General features: G+C 34.6%; 2 protein-coding genes and 1 long non-coding RNA gene across 3 annotated transcripts; all 3 read right to left on the bottom strand.

The window, feature by feature from the left end:
- Positions 1 to 164: 164 nt before the first annotated feature.
- LOC143562845 (uncharacterized) lies at positions 165 to 2007 on the bottom strand. The gene is made up of 4 exons (XR_013140564.1): positions 1846 to 2007; positions 793 to 854; positions 569 to 674; positions 165 to 439 (listed from the first exon to the last, which is right to left on the bottom strand). It is a non-coding gene; the product is annotated as an uncharacterized LOC143562845 (long non-coding RNA).
- Positions 2008 to 15488: 13481 nt separating this feature from the next.
- On the bottom strand, positions 15489 to 17624 carry LOC143562844 (mannan endo-1,4-beta-mannosidase 5-like). Its single transcript, XM_077050537.1, has 3 exons — positions 16621 to 17624; positions 16313 to 16515; positions 15489 to 16185 (listed from the first exon to the last, which is right to left on the bottom strand). The coding sequence occupies exons 1-3, from the start codon at positions 16747 to 16749 to the stop codon at positions 15669 to 15671; spliced, it is 849 nt and encodes a 282-aa protein (XP_076906652.1). The 5' UTR covers positions 16750 to 17624; the 3' UTR covers positions 15489 to 15668.
- On the bottom strand, positions 16795 to 17467 carry LOC143562862 (mannan endo-1,4-beta-mannosidase 5-like). The gene is made up of 2 exons (XM_077050550.1): positions 17102 to 17467; positions 16795 to 17025 (listed from the first exon to the last, which is right to left on the bottom strand). The coding sequence occupies exons 1-2, from the start codon at positions 17465 to 17467 to the stop codon at positions 16795 to 16797; spliced, it is 597 nt and encodes a 198-aa protein (XP_076906665.1).
- Positions 17625 to 18618: the final 994 nt, after the last annotated feature.

Here is an 18618-nt window from a genome sequence, read left to right as displayed (position 1 = left end):
CTACATAAATATATATGGTAAATATTACCAGTTCAACTGCACCATAAATGCAATGGAAAACACATGCGTAATTAGAAGGTACTGAAGTTGAAGGGCTAAAGCTGTCATTTCCTCAAAACTTTTTGATGAGAATGATAGTACAAACAGAACAACTACTCCCCCTTTGAAGTTTATTACACTGTACATAATAAAATAGCTGGAGCCATAAACAAACTTTGTACAATATTTATTGCCATTTCTGCAAATAATTATTTCTGTGACAACTTCCAGTTCTTGATGACCATCATGTTCTTACAAACACTGCATTCATCCATGTGGGAAAGTGATGAATTTGCTGGCAGTTATACACAAGTGTAAATGCCAATGAATGTTATCAAACAACTGAAAGAGAACCTTTATGTAACAGTTAAACCAAAGCTAGATGTTATCCCATCTGCCACTGCACGCACAAAATAATTCGCGTTAAACAATACCATACAGACAAAAACGACATGAAAATGATCAAAATCGTGCGTATAGGACAGCATAAGAAAAAAAGGATATGCAAAATAGCAAAAATAACGTATACCTTTAGAGTTGGTTCGCCTTTGTTAGCATGTGAAGCCTGTTTTGCAGCTGCTTGCATTTGAGCTCGTGCAGCTCTAACTGCAGCCTATTGTGCAAATTGTTCTTGCCTGCAAATTATGCAGACTTCAAAACATTGCAAGAATAACCAATAGATCTAATAATTCAATAAATTTGAAATTAAAAAGGGTTAGGTTTCAGCTTTCAAACAGAAAAGCATCCAATCACCATATTTGTTGCAAGGCCGGCCCAGGCCCAGTCTCCGAAGGCGCCGAAATTGTTTTTTAAACCTAATATCCAATTAACATTTGAGTTAGTTTAGACCCATTTAAACTCACTTTCAATTAAATCCATTTACCCAAGTACTGAAGTACCCAACTATACCCATTACCATTAGCCCGTTTAAATCATCACTTTAAAATCCAACGGACTGACAAGTATTGCTATTGAGAACGGTATATTAATTAGCACGGATTACCAAGAGTTGATCGAAAGCTATGCTTCCAAAAATCCTAGGAGAGCTTCACGCTTCGTTTAAGTATTTAAATTAGATCATTTTGCTACAATACTTTTGTTTTGTTTACTGTTATAAGAGACATTTAAATTAGGAAAATTGGTTTTTATTGGTCTCAAATATTGTCTTTTGGTCATTGTCGGTCCCAACTAACGAATTGGTCACTGATGGTCCCAATTTTTAATGTATTTGTTCTTAACGGTCCGCGGCTAACGATATCTTAACGCCGTTAGTTTCAGGTCGCCGGAAAAACGTTTTTGGCCGGGCTAGTCATTTTTTTTTGCCGGAAAACACCACATGAACACCGCCACCACCACCAATTGACTCACCGCCAACCAACCACCATCACTTAAGCACCATCAACTGATTCCAACGATGGTTCTAGGGTTCCGGCGACCTTAATAATTGGGGTTTTTACTAGAAAAAGGTTCCTAAAGGTACGATACAAAGTTACCATGATGTCTAGGACAGAATTGTTGAGTTTTCGGGAAAAAAATGTGTGTTGACAGGCCAAAAACGTTTTTCAGGCAACCTGAAACTAACGAGGTTAGAATTTTGTTAGTCACGGACCGTTAGAAACAAATACGTTAAAAGTTGGGACCGTAGCAACCAATTCCTTAGTTGGGACACCAAAAGACATAGTTGGGACCAATAAAAACCAATTTTCCTTTAAATTATATACAAGTAATCGAAATTAATAATAATAATGAAATAGAAAGTTACTAAATGAAAATCGCAAATAAAATTAACATATAGGAATGAATTGCCTTTTCTCTGCGGCTTTAGCTCGAGCTTCCTGAGAAGCCATGCGTTCTTCCTGTAATCTCTCTTGTTTGGCTAACCCTCCATCGAAGCAACCGAAGCAACCCATATGATCTGTCTGTCTCCCGCACAAAACCAAACTGTCGCCGTTTCTTGTGTCAATTTTTGATCGAGTGTTCACATAAAACCCGAATCCTAATTCATATATGAAAATCCGAATATGAATTATTTGAAATTTGGGATATCCATATTTTTCGGATAACAACCGAAATATTTTTTAATTATTAAATAATAAATATTATTTATAAAATTTAGATAATTTTTGGATATTTTTGAATAATTTTCGGATATTTTGGTTATCCGAAATATTTTAAAAGTAGTTTTTTAATTTTATTATAATTATTATTTTTTCGGATATCCGGTTCACTATTCGATCAGATATCCGGAATTCCGGATTCTGACAGTGAAATCCACTATCCGAAAGGCCCGGATATCTGACTTTGAACACATCTAACAATGTCTTTCTAATCAAACATTTTAGCTACTATCTAAAATGTTTATTGTAAAATGTAAGATGCTTAAGTTCAACTCATTTATTATTGGTAAACAATTAATCATTTATATTTTTATATAAATATATGATTATATACAAGTCCGGCTCAATAATAATGTTAGATAAACTTAAGGCTTAGAGTCACCAAATAAGTAGGGCCTCCGCTATAGTCGAAGTTCTTCTCTCAAAATATTATCATTTCATGTATAGGTAACATGTTATGTTAAACTAAAACATATATGGGCACACTTAATTTCACATTAGTAATATTGTACCATCAAGATACTTATGTTCTTAAAACACCTAACTGTATAACCTAATACCAACTAATATGATCACCACTATCTAAGCCCCCCTTTCTTAACTTCGACTCATACGCACGCCCCTTCTTAACTGAATTCTCTAACCAACCTACACCATTTCCATTTAAATTAGTTACGTTTATGTTACAAGATGTTGACTAAGTACACCTAGGATTAGATAGTACTTGCATTTGGAAACAATGAAACATCAACAGCTTTTCACCATCACCATCAACCACCACCCTTCTCCCCTCTCCATTCTTCACGGCCGAAACCAAATACATCCCCCCCCCAAAAAAAAATACACACACACACTTACGTCTTGCAATTTTCACGTTCTTTCAAGTGGTGTTGCAAGGATTCAAGGCCTAGGAACTTCCTCCTCCTTAAACCTTCTCATTGCTTGCTTGTTGTGATCTAACCACTTCTTATCTTCTTTATATTACAAGTTATAATCATGTATAAAGACACCACTCAAGTAGTTTGTCTAAAATCAAGCAAGAAACATGGATCTAATCTTTTAAATCATGTTGTTTTGTTTGAAATATATATATATATATATGATCACATGTTATGAACATATTAAAGGTCTTAAAATAAGCAAGTATTGGTGATTTACATGCCTAACAAAGTAATCTAATTAAAATTTAAATTAACCAAGTTGGTGTTTTATGTAAACATAAACAACATATGCATGTTCAACCTACAAACCCCCAAACATGCGGATTATAACTATAAATGAGTTTGTTTAGCAACATGACAAGCTATGAACATGTTTGTCTTTTCAAATAACCATTAGCTATGTATATAGCTAGTCATGTGATATATGATTAGTACTATTAGTTTTAACACCCCCTGTCATGGTTAGTCGTGCTAAATGGTCAAATGATTGCATATTGTCCAACTTCAGTATCGCCTGCAAAGCCACAAGGTGCGGGGTAAAAACATTATCACGTCTTGGTTTGGTTATAGGCTGTAATATATTACATAACTAATAGGCTTTCTTGTATTTTAGGCCATCACACTCTCCAATTCGCAGAGCCCAGTTGCCTCACTCTGACCATACTATGTTGTCTTAACCGAGCCCACACTGGCTTCAGAGTTTGGCTTGGGCGTTCCCTCGAGAATCCATACTGTCGGCTGCCACTTAACAGTCGTTGTGCCACCACAAGAGCATAACACTCTGGCATAACACATGGTGGAACTAAAACCCGGGTGGGCTCGGGATTCAAACTGACAACCTCGCAAGACCTAGCTAAAATCCTTCATTACTAATATCCACCCAAAGTGCTACAAATGAGATCAAACTTAAACCTCCATTAGAAAAACCAAGCCTCATAGTCTCCCACCATCAAACTTAAACCTCCATTAAAAAACCCCAAGTCTCATAGTCTTCCACCAATAACCCAATAGTCTTAGCTAGTCTATGATGATTATACTAGTTTTGTTTATCACATAAATCAACATGGTGTTTGAAAAAAAAGATTTTTCTACATTACATTTATTTAAATTTGAACCTTATTAAATTAATTAATTAAGAAGAGAAAATACAAAATTAAAGAAATTTTTCTTTGATTGTCATGTACACCTATATAAAATAGAAGAAAGGCGATACTTGCTTACCTTGTAACAAAAACTAAACATTAAAAGTATTAAACGACAAAACAAGTCTTTTATTCCAACACACCCCCTAAAAATTGAAGCCACTTTACATTTACGAGTTGGGGCCCATACGAGTTTGTCAAAGCAAGAGATCGAACGAAAACTATACACAAAGAATAAAATTCTATGAAACAATCAACATATACATACCAACAAAAAGCCCTCAAACAAACCGAAAAATGAAGTTGTTTGGGTCGTCACCTAGATCACAGAATACGACCAATCGAAGCTGATTATTTCAATGCTCGATCAGAAGCTTCTGTTATGGCATTCTTTACTTGATTATCTGTCTTGACCTTTCTTTCTTCTCGATGTTATTCGGATGCTTTGAATTGTCTATAATCTCGTTAACGATTGGAACCAAATACCAACCTATAGAAGTACAAAATATCGCGAAAGATCGTCCAGAAAACATCAATAACACCAAGATCAAGATCATAAACAATGGTAAATAATATGAGGGTTTCCACCATTCTCCAAACTTTCTTTTACATTGATCCAACTTAATCATATGATCAACCAATGGTTTCTTTTCAATATCTTCTTCGGTTTCTTTAAGAAAAGCAACATCTTTTAGATCAAGTGGCTCGGGAGAACTTAACAAGCTCGTGTTGTCATGTTTTATTCGATCTCGTAGCTTAATTATAATTGGTTGGACTTCATTTTGGTCTGTGTAAATGAACTTAACCATGGACACATCTTCTGACCCTTTTTGTGTAAAAATCTCTTGTCTTTTCTTGTCAAGATCCGCTAAAAGCGCCTCAAACTTGTCGAGTCCACGATCTGCATACGGGTTTGTGACGCTTTTATCCCTTCGGCTACCGAATATGTTTCGTCTTCTTGTTGGTTTTCTTGGAGAGTTGGAAGGAAATGGCCAAAGCACATCATAATCATCTTGTTCTTGACTATGGAACGAGCCACAAATGAAAGACATGGTTTCTTGTTCTTGAGAGCTTTTAATATGTTACAATATGAGAATCAAAGTGGTATGGAAGGAATTGTAAAGTATATAAATGGTTGTCCGGAGGTCTAATTCCAAATCTTGGAATAGTCAAAGGTGAAAAGTATTGACTTTGTGATGTTGATCGGAAGAAGAAGCTTTGGTGAAGCTTCTTAAACTGAAAAATGTATAGAAATGTTACTTGGTATATTTCTATATTTGATATTTGATGCTTATCCAAATAAATTAAAAAGTTTCATTCTGCCCCTAGTATTTTCACCACATTACTAATATACACAAGTGCATTATAAAATACTAATGATCAATTCTACATCAAGATTTTGTAATGTAATATTTTCTATATCTTAAAAAAACAACACTACATGCTTTAATATCTAAATAATAATCTAAAAAAGTTACTATATAAGTTTGCATGCAATCGATCTTGGGACGATAGTTATGCTTGAAATTTTTATGGTCTCAGGTTCAAAACTTGATTAAAAATAGTTCTCATAATGGTGGGTATTGGGCTTTCTCTTTAGTGGTGTTCATGGGTAGGTCATGCCTGAAGCATCAACATCCCATCTCATTCAGGCTTACTCGGATATTAAGGGTAATTCTAAATGCTATTAAAAAAGGAGCATACCACAATACATATCATGTATAGGTGTTTATATATATATTTTGGGACCAAAATAACAAAGTACTTGAAGTAAAAATATTAATGTATCTTCAACATCCCATCACTTGTTCACACGATTTGGATTAATTTAAGTGTAGCACAATCGTTTTGATTTTGAATCCGATTTAAATATATATTTTTGTCTTTAGATCTAAAAAGATTTGATGATTAATGGTGTTTCAATCCAGATTTGAATAAATTACTATCAGGGCATAAACTTATCTCGTATCCCGATTCATTCTGGAGCCTGTTAAATGATTACGGTTATTAGTTTATTAGATTTTACAAATTACAAATTGAGCGTATTTTATATGTATTACACATTTTACAAAACTGAAGGTATGTCTCGTTCGGTTCGGGGGATATCATAAGAATTGAAATGATAAAGAATTTAATTCCATCCAAAAATGTGTTTGGTTGGTATATGATGGAATTGGAAATGTTAATCTTATAAAGTTGTAATTCTACACAAGAATGCTATATATGCCGTTATAGAATATCGAAATTGTTTTACCAAATCTACCAAATTCTTTCATATCGATCGAAACCCATAAAACCAGAATAATTGTTGGCGTAATATGGTGATCAAACAAGCAAAAATAGATTAAACAACATTGCTATTTGTATTGCTACAACCCAATTACAATAATAAACAAAATCTTAGAACTTGTTGGCACCGTACATATTAGCAAGCAGCGTTTCTAATGTTAGAGTCAACGTTACATACAATAAGTTTGTTCGAGTATTTCACATGTTGTCCCTATACACATCTCTTTAAACCTTTACAAATATGTAGCTCGATTCATTTAATACATGTTTCGCGTGCCTTGCCCTCTAAAGAAACATGAAAAAGGTTTTTACATCCAATGGAATAACTCTTAGCTTATTTATCTAGAGATATATACAATTTTGGGCAATACTTTATTAGATTGTCCGAATTATATAAAAGGTTTTCTTTATGAGGTAATTAAAACAGTAATCAACAAAACAAATAATTATATGATTTCAATTTGGAAATTGGAACCTAATTAATAATAGGAGGGTATTAACTTCTTGACCTACAAGCAAATGATCAATCATGAGAACGTGTTGACCAATCAACCAAGGGGTAGTCGGTCTTATTTAAAAAAGAACTGTTCTCAACTTGTAATAGAGGCAAAACCAAGGGTTGTAAATGTAAGTTATCTTAATCAATAATCATCACATGGGTGGCTAAATTGTGATTTGATTTGGTCAATAACTGTAAACAGATTATAGTATAGAGTGTCAATATAAATATTATTACTTCTATCCGAGTCAACCTCTCCATTTCGTCAACACTATTTTCCGTTCCTTCACGCAATCGTATATTTAATCTTCTTCGTCTTCAATAATCTGCTATATGTACACGTGGTGTACTACTACATATGGTTCTATGGACATGGAAATCTATCTAATAATTAATCTGTAATACATAACCTTATATTAATAGGTACATAAGTAAACGATGATAAGTATTGATTGTGATATCATCATGTATTTTATACTACATGAGACATTTTCTTTAATCTAATTTGATTATATATGAATAATACATTAAGAAAAATTTATAATTTTTATAAAGTTTAGAAGACCTTTTTTCCCTCAAAATACCTATCCATTGGTGACGATGGGTTGTCTGATCCAAACTTACTACTTGGGCTTAGCCCACATATACGACTTTTGTCCATTGGCCCAAACCTAGCCTATACCTTCCTCCAATATAAGAGCTAACCTTCACAAAGGATCCTTCCACTTTCCTTCATTTGATACATTCCAATATCACATTCAAAACGGAATCAAATACATTTTATTTTTAACATGTAAATAGTGAGAACCAATTTGTAGTTATTATTAGGTTTATTTTTATAGGTATTTTCTGTTATTTTTTGTTCGTATTTTCCAATATTTTATTGTGAGACGTTATAAGTATTTGCTGATTTATATTTTGTTGTTATTATCAGATTTTTTCTTTTGCTGTTATAAGTATTTGTTGGTATTTGTTGCTATTATTTTGTTCTTAATTTTGATTCTTTTGTTGTAATTTTTAGGTTTTTTTCTTTGTTATTACAGATCATTGTTTATGTATATATTGGTACTGTAGTTGGTATTATTTCTTACCTTCTCCTTTTTTTTTATAAATTGGTATTATTTCTTACGTTCTCATGTTAAGATTAAAATGTATATAAACATTCTCCTATCACGCTCTTACTATTCTCTGTCTTTCTCTCTCTCTAGATACTACATATACATACACACACATGTTTCTTATACGATCACTATACCAACATTGACTTTACCATTGAAGGGTGTATTCTAGAGACATGGGTCTCTGACCCCTACAAACCCTAGGTAATATATTTAGGAAGGACAAGATTCTGTTTGCAAAGCTTAGCCACGACTCTAACACCCGACGCTTCAACATTTGTTGTGGAACACAACCAAAGAATTGTGTTGTCTTCACGTTGGTCCTATCTCCAGATTTCCCAAGAAGCCAATGATGTTTTTCTTTGTGCCAAGACCGGCCTCAACATTCAATGACCTTGTGGTCTATACTCGGCATATAGGTCCGTCTCTTGGTATGATGATAGTAATTAATTAGCCGGTAAGGATACTGACTTTCTTCGGTAACCAAATCTTCCCTTGTGATTATTGTATATATCCATCAGGAAAGGGATACACCTCCTATTACTTACTTTTAAAAGAAATACCACCCTCACATCAAACTTACAACAAACTTACGCTTAAGCATGTTATTTGTTTAATTTTTCTTCACTTCCATCGTATGTTGTGTTACCATGTATGTTTGCTTGGTCGTATCTCCTTAACATGCATAACAAAATGTTGTCGTTTAGATCTGTATCATCATGTGAATATGGACATTCCCACCATAAAGTTACCAACCTGTATTTGGATATGACACACAATGCATGTCAACCAACATAGGGGCTAGGGTACAAGTATTGATGTCTACATAGTTACACATCATTCTGCCATCAAATGTGTAACGAATACACCAAAGGAATATGAAATTAAGATCTCAATCAAGAACGAACACAATCGAATTGTTTATTGATTAACAGAGATTACAAGAAGTGAAAGTAAAATTGAAAAATGAATGAATGAGAATGAAACCCTAACTATTGTTATATCCCCAAATCAGTTACAACAGCCGTAACAAAACGTTCTGCAGAAATGACACAATTACCCCCTAGAAGTTTAGTCACTTCACACTTATTACACATAACTTTGTCAACTATTAGAATTGACAAGTTTGACCCCTGTACATTAATACCAACAGAAATAACCATGAGAATTGATCACAACTATTAACAATCTCCACCTTTGTGCCACATTCTCATAGTTTCAACCAAGCCCAATCCCTTTAACACAGAATTCAAACTTGGAACCATTCAACCCTTTAGTGAATATATCAGCCAAGTTTTCACTTGTATCCACTTGTCTAATCTCAACTTCCTTATTACTAATAATTTCCTTTATGAAGTGCAATCTCACAGCAATATGCTTAGTCCTTTCATGAAACACACTATTTTTACTAAGCTGAATTGCACCTTGACTGTCACAACATATTACAGAGTTGGACAGTTTTACCCCTAACTCCGTAACAAACCTTTTTAACCACAAAGACTCTTTCATAGCCTCTGTAAGAGCAATATACTCAGCCTCAGTTGTAGATAAAGCTACAATATGCTGAAGCTGAGCCTTCCAACTAACCACACTGCCCATAACCTTGAACGCATACCCAGTGATTGACCTCCCTTTATCAAGATCCTTTGCAAAATCTGCATCCACATACCCCTCTATCATATCTTGAACACCCCCACACTGACCAAAGTTCAACCCAATTTCCCTTGTACCTTGCAGATACCTTAAAATCCATTTAGCAGCCTTTCAATGGGCCTTACCAGGAGCTGCAATAAACCTGCTGACCAAACTGACTGCATAAGCCAAGTCCGGCCTAGTACACACCATCAGATACATGAGACTTCCCACAACATTGGCATAAGGCACCTTCTCCATATACACCCTTTCTTCTTCTGAACTTGGAGAATTTTTCAATGATAACTTGAAATGAGCTGCTAAAGGAGTTATCACAGGCTTGCAATTATCCATTACATAATTGTTAAGAATCTTATTTATATAACCAGTCTGAGTTGATTTTAAAGTCTTTAACTTTCTATCCCTGGTTATCTCCATACCCAAGATCTTTCTTGCATCTCCTAACTCTCTCATCTCAAATTCCATCATTAACAACTTCTTTGTTGCAATTATCTCATCCTTTTCTTTACAAGCAACCAACATATCATCTACATATAACACTAAGTAGATAATACTACCACTCCTTGTTTCTCTAAAATAGACACAACTATCATAGGAACTTCTAGAGAAACCATGAGTTATCATAAACTCATCAAATCTTTTATACCATTGTCTGGGAGACTGTTTTAGTCCATATAAAGACTTTTTCAACAAACATACCTTATCTTCATTACCTTTAATAACAAAACCATAAGGTTGCACCATGTATATCTTCTCATCAAGATAGCAATGTAAGAAAGCTGTCTTGACATCCAACTGTTCTAATTCCAAATCATTAACAGCTACAATTGACAATAATACCCTTATTGAAGTATGTTTGACAACTGGTGAAAAAATCTCATTATAGTCTATCCCTTCTCTTTGGGTAAAGCCCTTTGCCACTATCCTAGCTTTAAACCTAGGCCCATCATACCCCATCCCCTGGTAAACCATCTTTAATCTTGTATATCCATTTACAAGCAACTAGTTTCTGATTATCTGGTCTGTCAACAAGATCCCAAGTCTTATTTTTCTCCAATGATGCCATCTCTTCTTCCATAGCTTCATACCATTTCTCCTTTTCCTTTGTTTCCATTGCTTCATTAAAAGTCAATGGTTCACTCATACTTTCTTCCTCTGCAGCCATAAAAGCCACTGCAGATACATCTGTAGTATCTCTATACCTCAAAGGAATTACGACCTGTCTTCTTGTTCTTTCTTTTGCCAGACTATACCCTGGAACTTCTTGAGTAGTTTCCGGATTTACCCCTGTTCCAGGAGTCACAGAACCATCAGAATGCTTGGAGTCCTCATCACTCTCCACCTCAATCAAGACTTTCTCTTGATTCTGAACTTGGTTAGATGTTTTGTTTGAACCACCACCAACCACATCCTTATAGAACACATTTTCTTGAAATGTAACATTCCTACTCACAATAATCTTCTTACCACCTTCTTCAAGTCTCCATAGCCTGTACCCTTTAACTCCCTCTGGGTATCCCTAAAGAACACACTTTTGAGCTCTAGCATCTAACTTGTCTTGGCTCACATGTGAATACACTACAAAGCCAATAACTCTTAGATGACTACAATTAGGCTTGACACCAGACCATTTCTCCATTGGAGTTTTCATATCCAATGCACTTGAGGGTGATCTGTTTATCAAGTAGGCTGCAGTTGTTACCAGTTCACCCCAGAAACCCTTAGGCATTCCGGCATTCAATCTCATGCACCTAAGTCTCTCTAGCAATTTCCTATTCATTCTCTCAGCTAGGCCATTTTGCTGAGGTGTTCCTGGAATAGTTAAGTGTCTAGCTATTCCAAACCTCTTACAATATTGGTTAAATTCCTCATTACAGAACTCTAACCCATTATCAGTCCTCAACTTCTTTAGTTTCTTTTCTGTTTGTGTCTCTACCACTACCTTCCATTCAACAAACTTCTTGAATGCATCATACTTATGTTTAATAACATATACCCAAACCCTTCTGGAAAAATCATCTATTATGGAAAGAAAATAATTTGCTCCACCTAGGGTACTAACCCTTGCAGGTCCCCACAAATCAGAGTGGACATAATCTAATATACCCTTAGATGTATGTTTACTTTTCTTGAATTGTACCCTTCTCTTCTTTCCTAATACACAAGTTTCACAGAACCCTACATCATTGATTTTAAACTCCCCAATGATCTCTTGTATTCTTAATTCTACCAGACCTTGCTCACTCAGATGACCAAACCTCTTGTGCCAAATTAAGGAACTATCTGTTTTGGACACTGCAACACATACAGCCCCCTACATCACAGTTCCATCTAACAGATATGTGTTATTACTCTTCCTAGTACCAGTTAACACAACTAAGGATCCCCTAACAATCTTGGCCTTACCATCTTTCAACCCAACATAATGACCAGACCTTTCAAACTTACCAAGGGACAATAAACTCCTCTTTAGGCTAGGAATATACCTGATGTCATGGATATCAACCTCTGATCCATTACCTAATTTGAAAGAAACAGTGCCAATTCCAAGAATCCTACATGACCTATCATCACCAAGTTTTACCTCTCCAAGATCTTCTAACTTTAATTCTTTAAAGAATTCCTTGATGGGAGTCATATGAAATGAACACCCTGAATCAAGAATCCAACCATTCTTCTCATCACTACTGGACACATTCATTACATCAGCACTATCATACCCATCAGAAGACCCTTCTGCAGCATGACTGTTATGCCCCTTTGATGAACTTGACTCACCAACTTTATTCTTTCTTTCAGGGCAATCTTTCTTCAAATGTTTCTCTGAATTACACACATAACATCTCCTCTTTATCTTTGACTTTGATCGAGATTGAACCTTTCCCTTAGCAGATCTATGTTTTGTCCTACCCCTCACATATAAACCATCACTAAAGTCTTCTTGAACATCACTTCTCTTCTTTAACTCTTTGGAGTTCATGGCTGCCAAAACTTCTTCCATTGTTAGAGTTTCTCGGCCATACATCAAAGTATCTACGAAATGTTCATATGACTTTGGCAATGAAGTCAAGAATATGATTGCTTGATCTTCATCTTCCAGTGATATTTAAATATTTTCAAGATCTAGAATGAGTTTGTTAAACTCATCTGTATGATCTTCAATTGTCTTGTTGGCCACCATATGAAACGTGTAGAGACTCTTCTTTAGATATAGACGATTGGCTAAGGACTTAGTCATGTACAGACTTTCGAGTTTTGCCCAAATTCCAGCAGCGGACTCTTCTTTGGACACTTCCCTCAATACTCGATCACCAAGAGACAGAATAATTGCACTTTGTGCCTTCTCCATCACTTCACGCTTCTTTATCGGTCATATCTGCCGGAAGATTAGCTTCTCCGGCGAGAGCCGCCACCAAAACCCTGATGAACAAGCAAGGCTCGTATCTTGACTCGCCATAGACCGAAATCATTCTTGCCATCAAATTTCTCGATGTCAAACTTCGTTGAAACCATTGCAGATGCTTAATCTCTTCGTGAATTGATTACCTCCTTTGAATTGAGAGCCGTAGCTCTGATACCACTTGTAACGAATACACCAAAGGAATATGAAATTAAGATCTCAATCAAGAACGAACACAATCGAATTATTTATTGATTAACAGAGATTACAAGAAGTGAAAGTAAAATTAAAAAATGAATGAATGAGAATGAAACCCTAACTATTGTTATATCCCCAAATCAGTTACAACAGCCGTAACAAAACGTTCTGCAGAAATGACACAATTACCCCCTAGAAGTTTAGTCACTTCACACTTATTACACATAACTTTGTCAACTATTAGAATTGACAAGTTTGACCCCTGTACATTAATACCAACAGAAATAACCATGAGAATTGATCACAACTATTAACAAAATGCATTCTAGTTTTGATTAATTCTTTGTAGATTTCTATGGATTTGATAATTAATCAATTCCATTTTGGTTCACATGAATAATAAGCTTTTGATTGAGCAAATAGAGGAACACATGATAGAGATAATTAAAGAAAAATGTTCAGCATAAACTAAGCACGCCTCATGAGCAGCTTAGCACAACCCGTGCCTGATCAACCACAGCCCATGCCTCAAGACAACACGCCGCTCGTGCCTCCGTACACACATCCCTACCCGTTACGCGTGCTAGATACATACATGTCAGAGTTAGTGGAGCACTGGGAAAGGACAACATGGCCAAGCACAACCCCTGCCTCATTAAGCACAACTCACGCCCCACCTTCCAAACAACCTATAAATAGAGGAATTTGGATAGGAAATGGAAGAGGGCTTGGTCTCGAGAGTCACATATTTTTGCCCACTTGACGCACTTTTGAAGGTAATACGTCATCAAGGAAGGGGACGCCCATGATCATTAAACACATTTAACTTGGATTCTTGGTTAGATTATCTTGTTTTTTTAACCATGAATCTTATTTATCTTTCAAGTTTTGATGTTGTATCCATGCTCATTATGAGCTAGATTCTTATTATCATTTTGATTGGGATGAAGCTAATTAGTTATTCTTGACGATACTATGAGTATTTGGCAATGATAATGTTGACATAATGGTGATTGCATGATTATCCTTCAATGAAATTGCAAATTTAACTATTTAACTAAGTATTTCAAGATTTGTGGATCTTTAAGTCTTGTTATATATGCTCTTGACTTTATCATCTATTCATGAAATATTTGTGACTCTCATACACGTTTATTGCTTTTAGATTAGGAATATATGGTTATAGAAATCTTGCATATTTATTGGAGTTGCTTGTATATGTATCATTATGCTTGAATTTGAAAAGATTGGCCATTTGTTATGAGGTTGACTTATAATTAGGCTTCATATGTTCTAGGATTTAATGACATAATTATCTAGTTGGTATAAATTACATTTGAAAGCTTTTAAATTAAAGGAATACATGTTTATTACCAAATGCAATCAACTTTAGGTGGATCCTATGATTTTCATATATATCATTTTTCCAATTATGTTGAGGTTAGCTTTTAATTATGAAAAGATAATATGGCTGTTATCAATCTCAAACAATTGGTAAGATAATATGAACAACATGTTATTCATCTAAAGTTGATTACATTTGGTAATATATATATGTTATTTCTATTTTTGTTATTTATATTGAATTACTAGTTTTTATCCCCCGTATTACAGGGTTAGTTTACATTATTCGTTTATAATATTTGTTTATTTTTTAAAATTTTAAATTAATTTACTGTAAGGATGTTAAAAATATATTTAGGATTTGATGATTAAAAGGTTTCGCAAATAAATGAGATGTTGTAACCCGATTTAAAAGTTATGAAGGTTTGGTGAGACCGGCCATGACCCGCTTATTTTTTTTCAACCATAAAATTGTTTCTTAATTCTAAATAATATATTTTTAAATAAAAATAGGATATTAATTTTTAATACATCTCTACTTTATAGGATTTTCCCATATCAATTATTTAGTGAGATTACTTATAATTAATGAGATGTTATAACCCGTTTAAAGGCTATCTGAGTTTGGTGAGACCAATATTGCCCGTGAATTCGGATCAAATGCATGAGAAACATTCATTTACAAATAAAACAATATGATGATTTGTGAGAATTCAGGGTGGTACTTTCGTTTATATATATATATATTTAAGATTAAGATATATAATGAATTATATAGTTGGCAAATTTTTTAGGAAGATTCTTCATTAAATCAAATTTAACTTAAAAATGTATTAAATAATAATACAATCATCAATAACATATTAGTTAGATCACAAATTAAAAATCAGACGTATACGTGGAATCACAACTTCAATTCTACAAACTCTCAAGGCACTTCTTTTGTTAACCCTTTTCGACTGTGAGCATGGTTTGCATGAGGATGATGAAGAAGGTGTGCCACCGGCACCAATAAATGCTCTTCAACATGATCAAATTCGATTTCATGAGCATGGTCTACAGGCGCATTTTGAGGTCCAGTTCTTAGCAATTGTGATAGAGTGGTCATGGCATGAGATTGTTGCGAAATGATGCCATCGGTGGATGGGTTTTCAGACAAGATGATTTCGTATCCATCACCGTATGAACCCATTCCATCCGCCATAAGCTGCCACACTAAACCACCACCAACCGTCCCTCCAGTTCTTGCCTCCATGTAGATGTTTCTATAAACAGCCTTCATGTATGAATCTCTTTTGTTAATATTATAATCTGGATCTTTCCTAGACTTTCCGAATTCTGCTATCACCAACGGCTTCTTTAAGACAGTTCTTGAATCTTCGTAATGACTCGACATCCATCTTTGCATAAATGTCATTTGTGAATCGTCAGTTTGTCCAGAAAACCTTGAAAAACGAAAGACATGGTACATAAATCTAATTTGAACTCGATATTTTTATTGCATGTACGTAGCGCAATCTAGCTACTTGTATTTATAGATAGAACAATATTAACGGATAATGTTATAATTACCATTGATCTGGATAGGCATATATAGTGGTGAAATCGATTTCTCTAACAAGATTGTTGCTGATGAAATCTGTTCCAACTTGGTAACCCGGGTTTATTTGTTTTCGTTCGGGCATTGTGTTTCCGTAAAACCCTTCCATCCCAACCTCCAACAAATGATGTTGATCTAATGACTTAACAAAAGCAGCCATTTCTTGAACCCAAACCTAAAGAGAAACATAAGTTCATATTCATATATTTAGAGCTCAAATCGTGGTCCTTAATGATCTTTAAAGAATCATTTGACTAAAGAAATTGCAATATTCACTCACATTAACCATTCGTCCCGAGTAATCTACTTGGCAACGGGGTTCGTTTATGAGTTCCCATGCCATGATTGTGGTGTCATCCTTGTAAGGAATTTTGGTGATCGTATTGACTCTGGTAATAACTCTCTGCATTAACAATTATACCTATAAGTCACTATTTTTGCATATATATTTGTATCATACATTAAACATTAATTTTAATTTTGAACCTACTTCAACATGGTTTTTGTAATACCCTTTAACTATAGAATTTGTGTAGAAATCGTCGTCGCTTTTGACATGAGCACCCGAGCTTCTAGCCCACTCAACGTATTGTGGTCTTCCTCCAAAGTCTTTGTAATTGTTAACAAAACTTAATATCAACTTCAAACCGTATTTTCTGGCTTGTGCCACCACAAAATCCAATCCCTGTGTATAAATCACATCTTTTGTCAGTATAAATGTCCTTTAATTCTACACAAACAAAATAAAAGACGGTATGTACCTGGAATACACGTTCATCGTACACTCCTGGTGAAATTTGTAAAGCTTTATCATTAGAACCGTCTTCAAATGCCCATGTGCGACATACAGATAGACCAGCATCCGCAGCGTCTTGTAGGACTTGGGTCACTTTGTACCTCTCACTCGGATCAGAGGCTACATTCATTATCCAATATGCATTAAAACCGTTGAATAGAAAAGGTGAACCGTTGAGAACAAAGTTAGTTCCTTTGGTTCGAACAAAGCCGCCTCCTTTACCCCCGTGAACCCTAGCTTCACATGCACAACCACATAATGACATGTATAGAACAAAAGCAAGGAAAATAACACTCCATGAAAGCCGGCCAGATTCAACGTAAGTAGCCATTGTTGGTCGAATATTTGAATGCATGAGATGGTTGGATACGTTGGTATTTATGCTGGTTTATAAGCATGAAAGTTGGCTAAAAATAGAAAGTGAAAAATAAATTGGAAGAAATAGAAGAGCCAGGAATTGTGCCGCATTTTCTTGAGCCAGAAGATGGCAACCAAAGTGTTTGTAATAAAAAATACTTATTGGACAAGCAAATAACCAACATTGGCGTATGGGTCCAATCTATGTCGTCGCTAAATCTTCAACCTATCAGACAATTTTTGTGTGGTGTCGTTAGATTTTTGTTTGTGTAAAGTCATTTATGTGCTTATTGTATTGTTTGTTTCGATATCTAAAGTTAATGTTATGTTTTTAACTCACTACTTCTTTGATATTGTCTCCCTACTTTAGTGTATTATGGTTTTAAGTCAAAAAAAATATGGAGCCTCTTTCTAAAGTAAATGTTGTAATATTAACTTATTTATTATGTGCTTTTTTAAAATATATGAGTGTTTGCAACCAACAAAGATTTTCTTAAAAAAGTAACTTACCGTCTTTTATGAGTAATTTATGATTGTTAAATTTCAAATAACTATTATTATAGTGGTTTGAGCGGGAAAGAAAAAAAAGAGGAAAGGATTTAAAAAGTGAAGTTACAAAAACAATGGAGGTAGATTCGAAAATTGGATTTAAAAATAATCTATTGATTAATGAAATGCTGCTGACGATTCCATCTTTCAGTTTATTTGCTTACAAAAATTCGCGACTAACAGAATTCTAACGCTATTAGTTGTTAGTCATTGGAAAAACATTTTTGGCTGGAATTCTAACGTCATTAGCTGAGACTATTATTTGCCTATGATTATTTAAGGGCAAATTGGATGTTAATAATCACAACTAGCTTTTATTGGCAGATAATAATTCTAACTTTGTTTATTGCCAGTGATGGTCCTCGATTTAAAAATATTGGCACTCAATGGTCCTCGTTAAAAAAAAAATAAGCGGCGTTGAGTTTTTTTTCGAATCATAAACTGATTTTTTAAGGCTTTTGATCGGAAGGAGGGTACGAGTCAATTGATGTAAAACATAACTCAAAACGATGCTCCAAACAGCTTAATGTTTGTTAATTTGAAGTTCAAACACCCGATTTGAAGCACTAATCAAGC

Source organism: Bidens hawaiensis, unplaced genomic scaffold, assembly GCF_021521415.1.
Source record: "Bidens hawaiensis isolate Kalapana, Puna unplaced genomic scaffold, B.hawaiensis_p1.1 tig00021180_1, whole genome shotgun sequence".
Classification (NCBI taxonomy): domain Eukaryota; kingdom Viridiplantae; phylum Streptophyta; class Magnoliopsida; order Asterales; family Asteraceae; genus Bidens; species Bidens hawaiensis.
This window is presented reverse-complemented; position numbering and strand designations above follow the sequence as displayed.

What these genes read in the sequence shown, in the direction of transcription:
- LOC143562844 (XM_077050537.1), bottom strand. Translation starts at nt 16,749, where the DNA reads ATGCAGAGAGTTATTACCAGAGTCAATACGATCACCAAAATTCCTTAC. An exon ending in ACTCGGGACGAATGGTTAAT is followed by an intron (nt 16,516 to 16,620) that starts GTGAGTGAATAT and finishes GTTTCTCTTTAG; the next exon opens with GTTTGGGTTCAAGAAATGGC. An exon ending in TATGCCTATCCAGATCAATG is followed by an intron (nt 16,186 to 16,312) that starts GTAATTATAACA and finishes TCGTTTTTCAAG; the next exon opens with GTTTTCTGGACAAACTGACG.
- LOC143562862 (XM_077050550.1), bottom strand. Translation starts at nt 17,467, where the DNA reads ATGGCTACTTACGTTGAATCTGGCCGGCTTTCATGGAGTGTTATTTTC. An exon ending in ACGATGAACGTGTATTCCAG is followed by an intron (nt 17,026 to 17,101) that starts GTACATACCGTC and finishes ATTTATACACAG; the next exon opens with GGATTGGATTTTGTGGTGGC.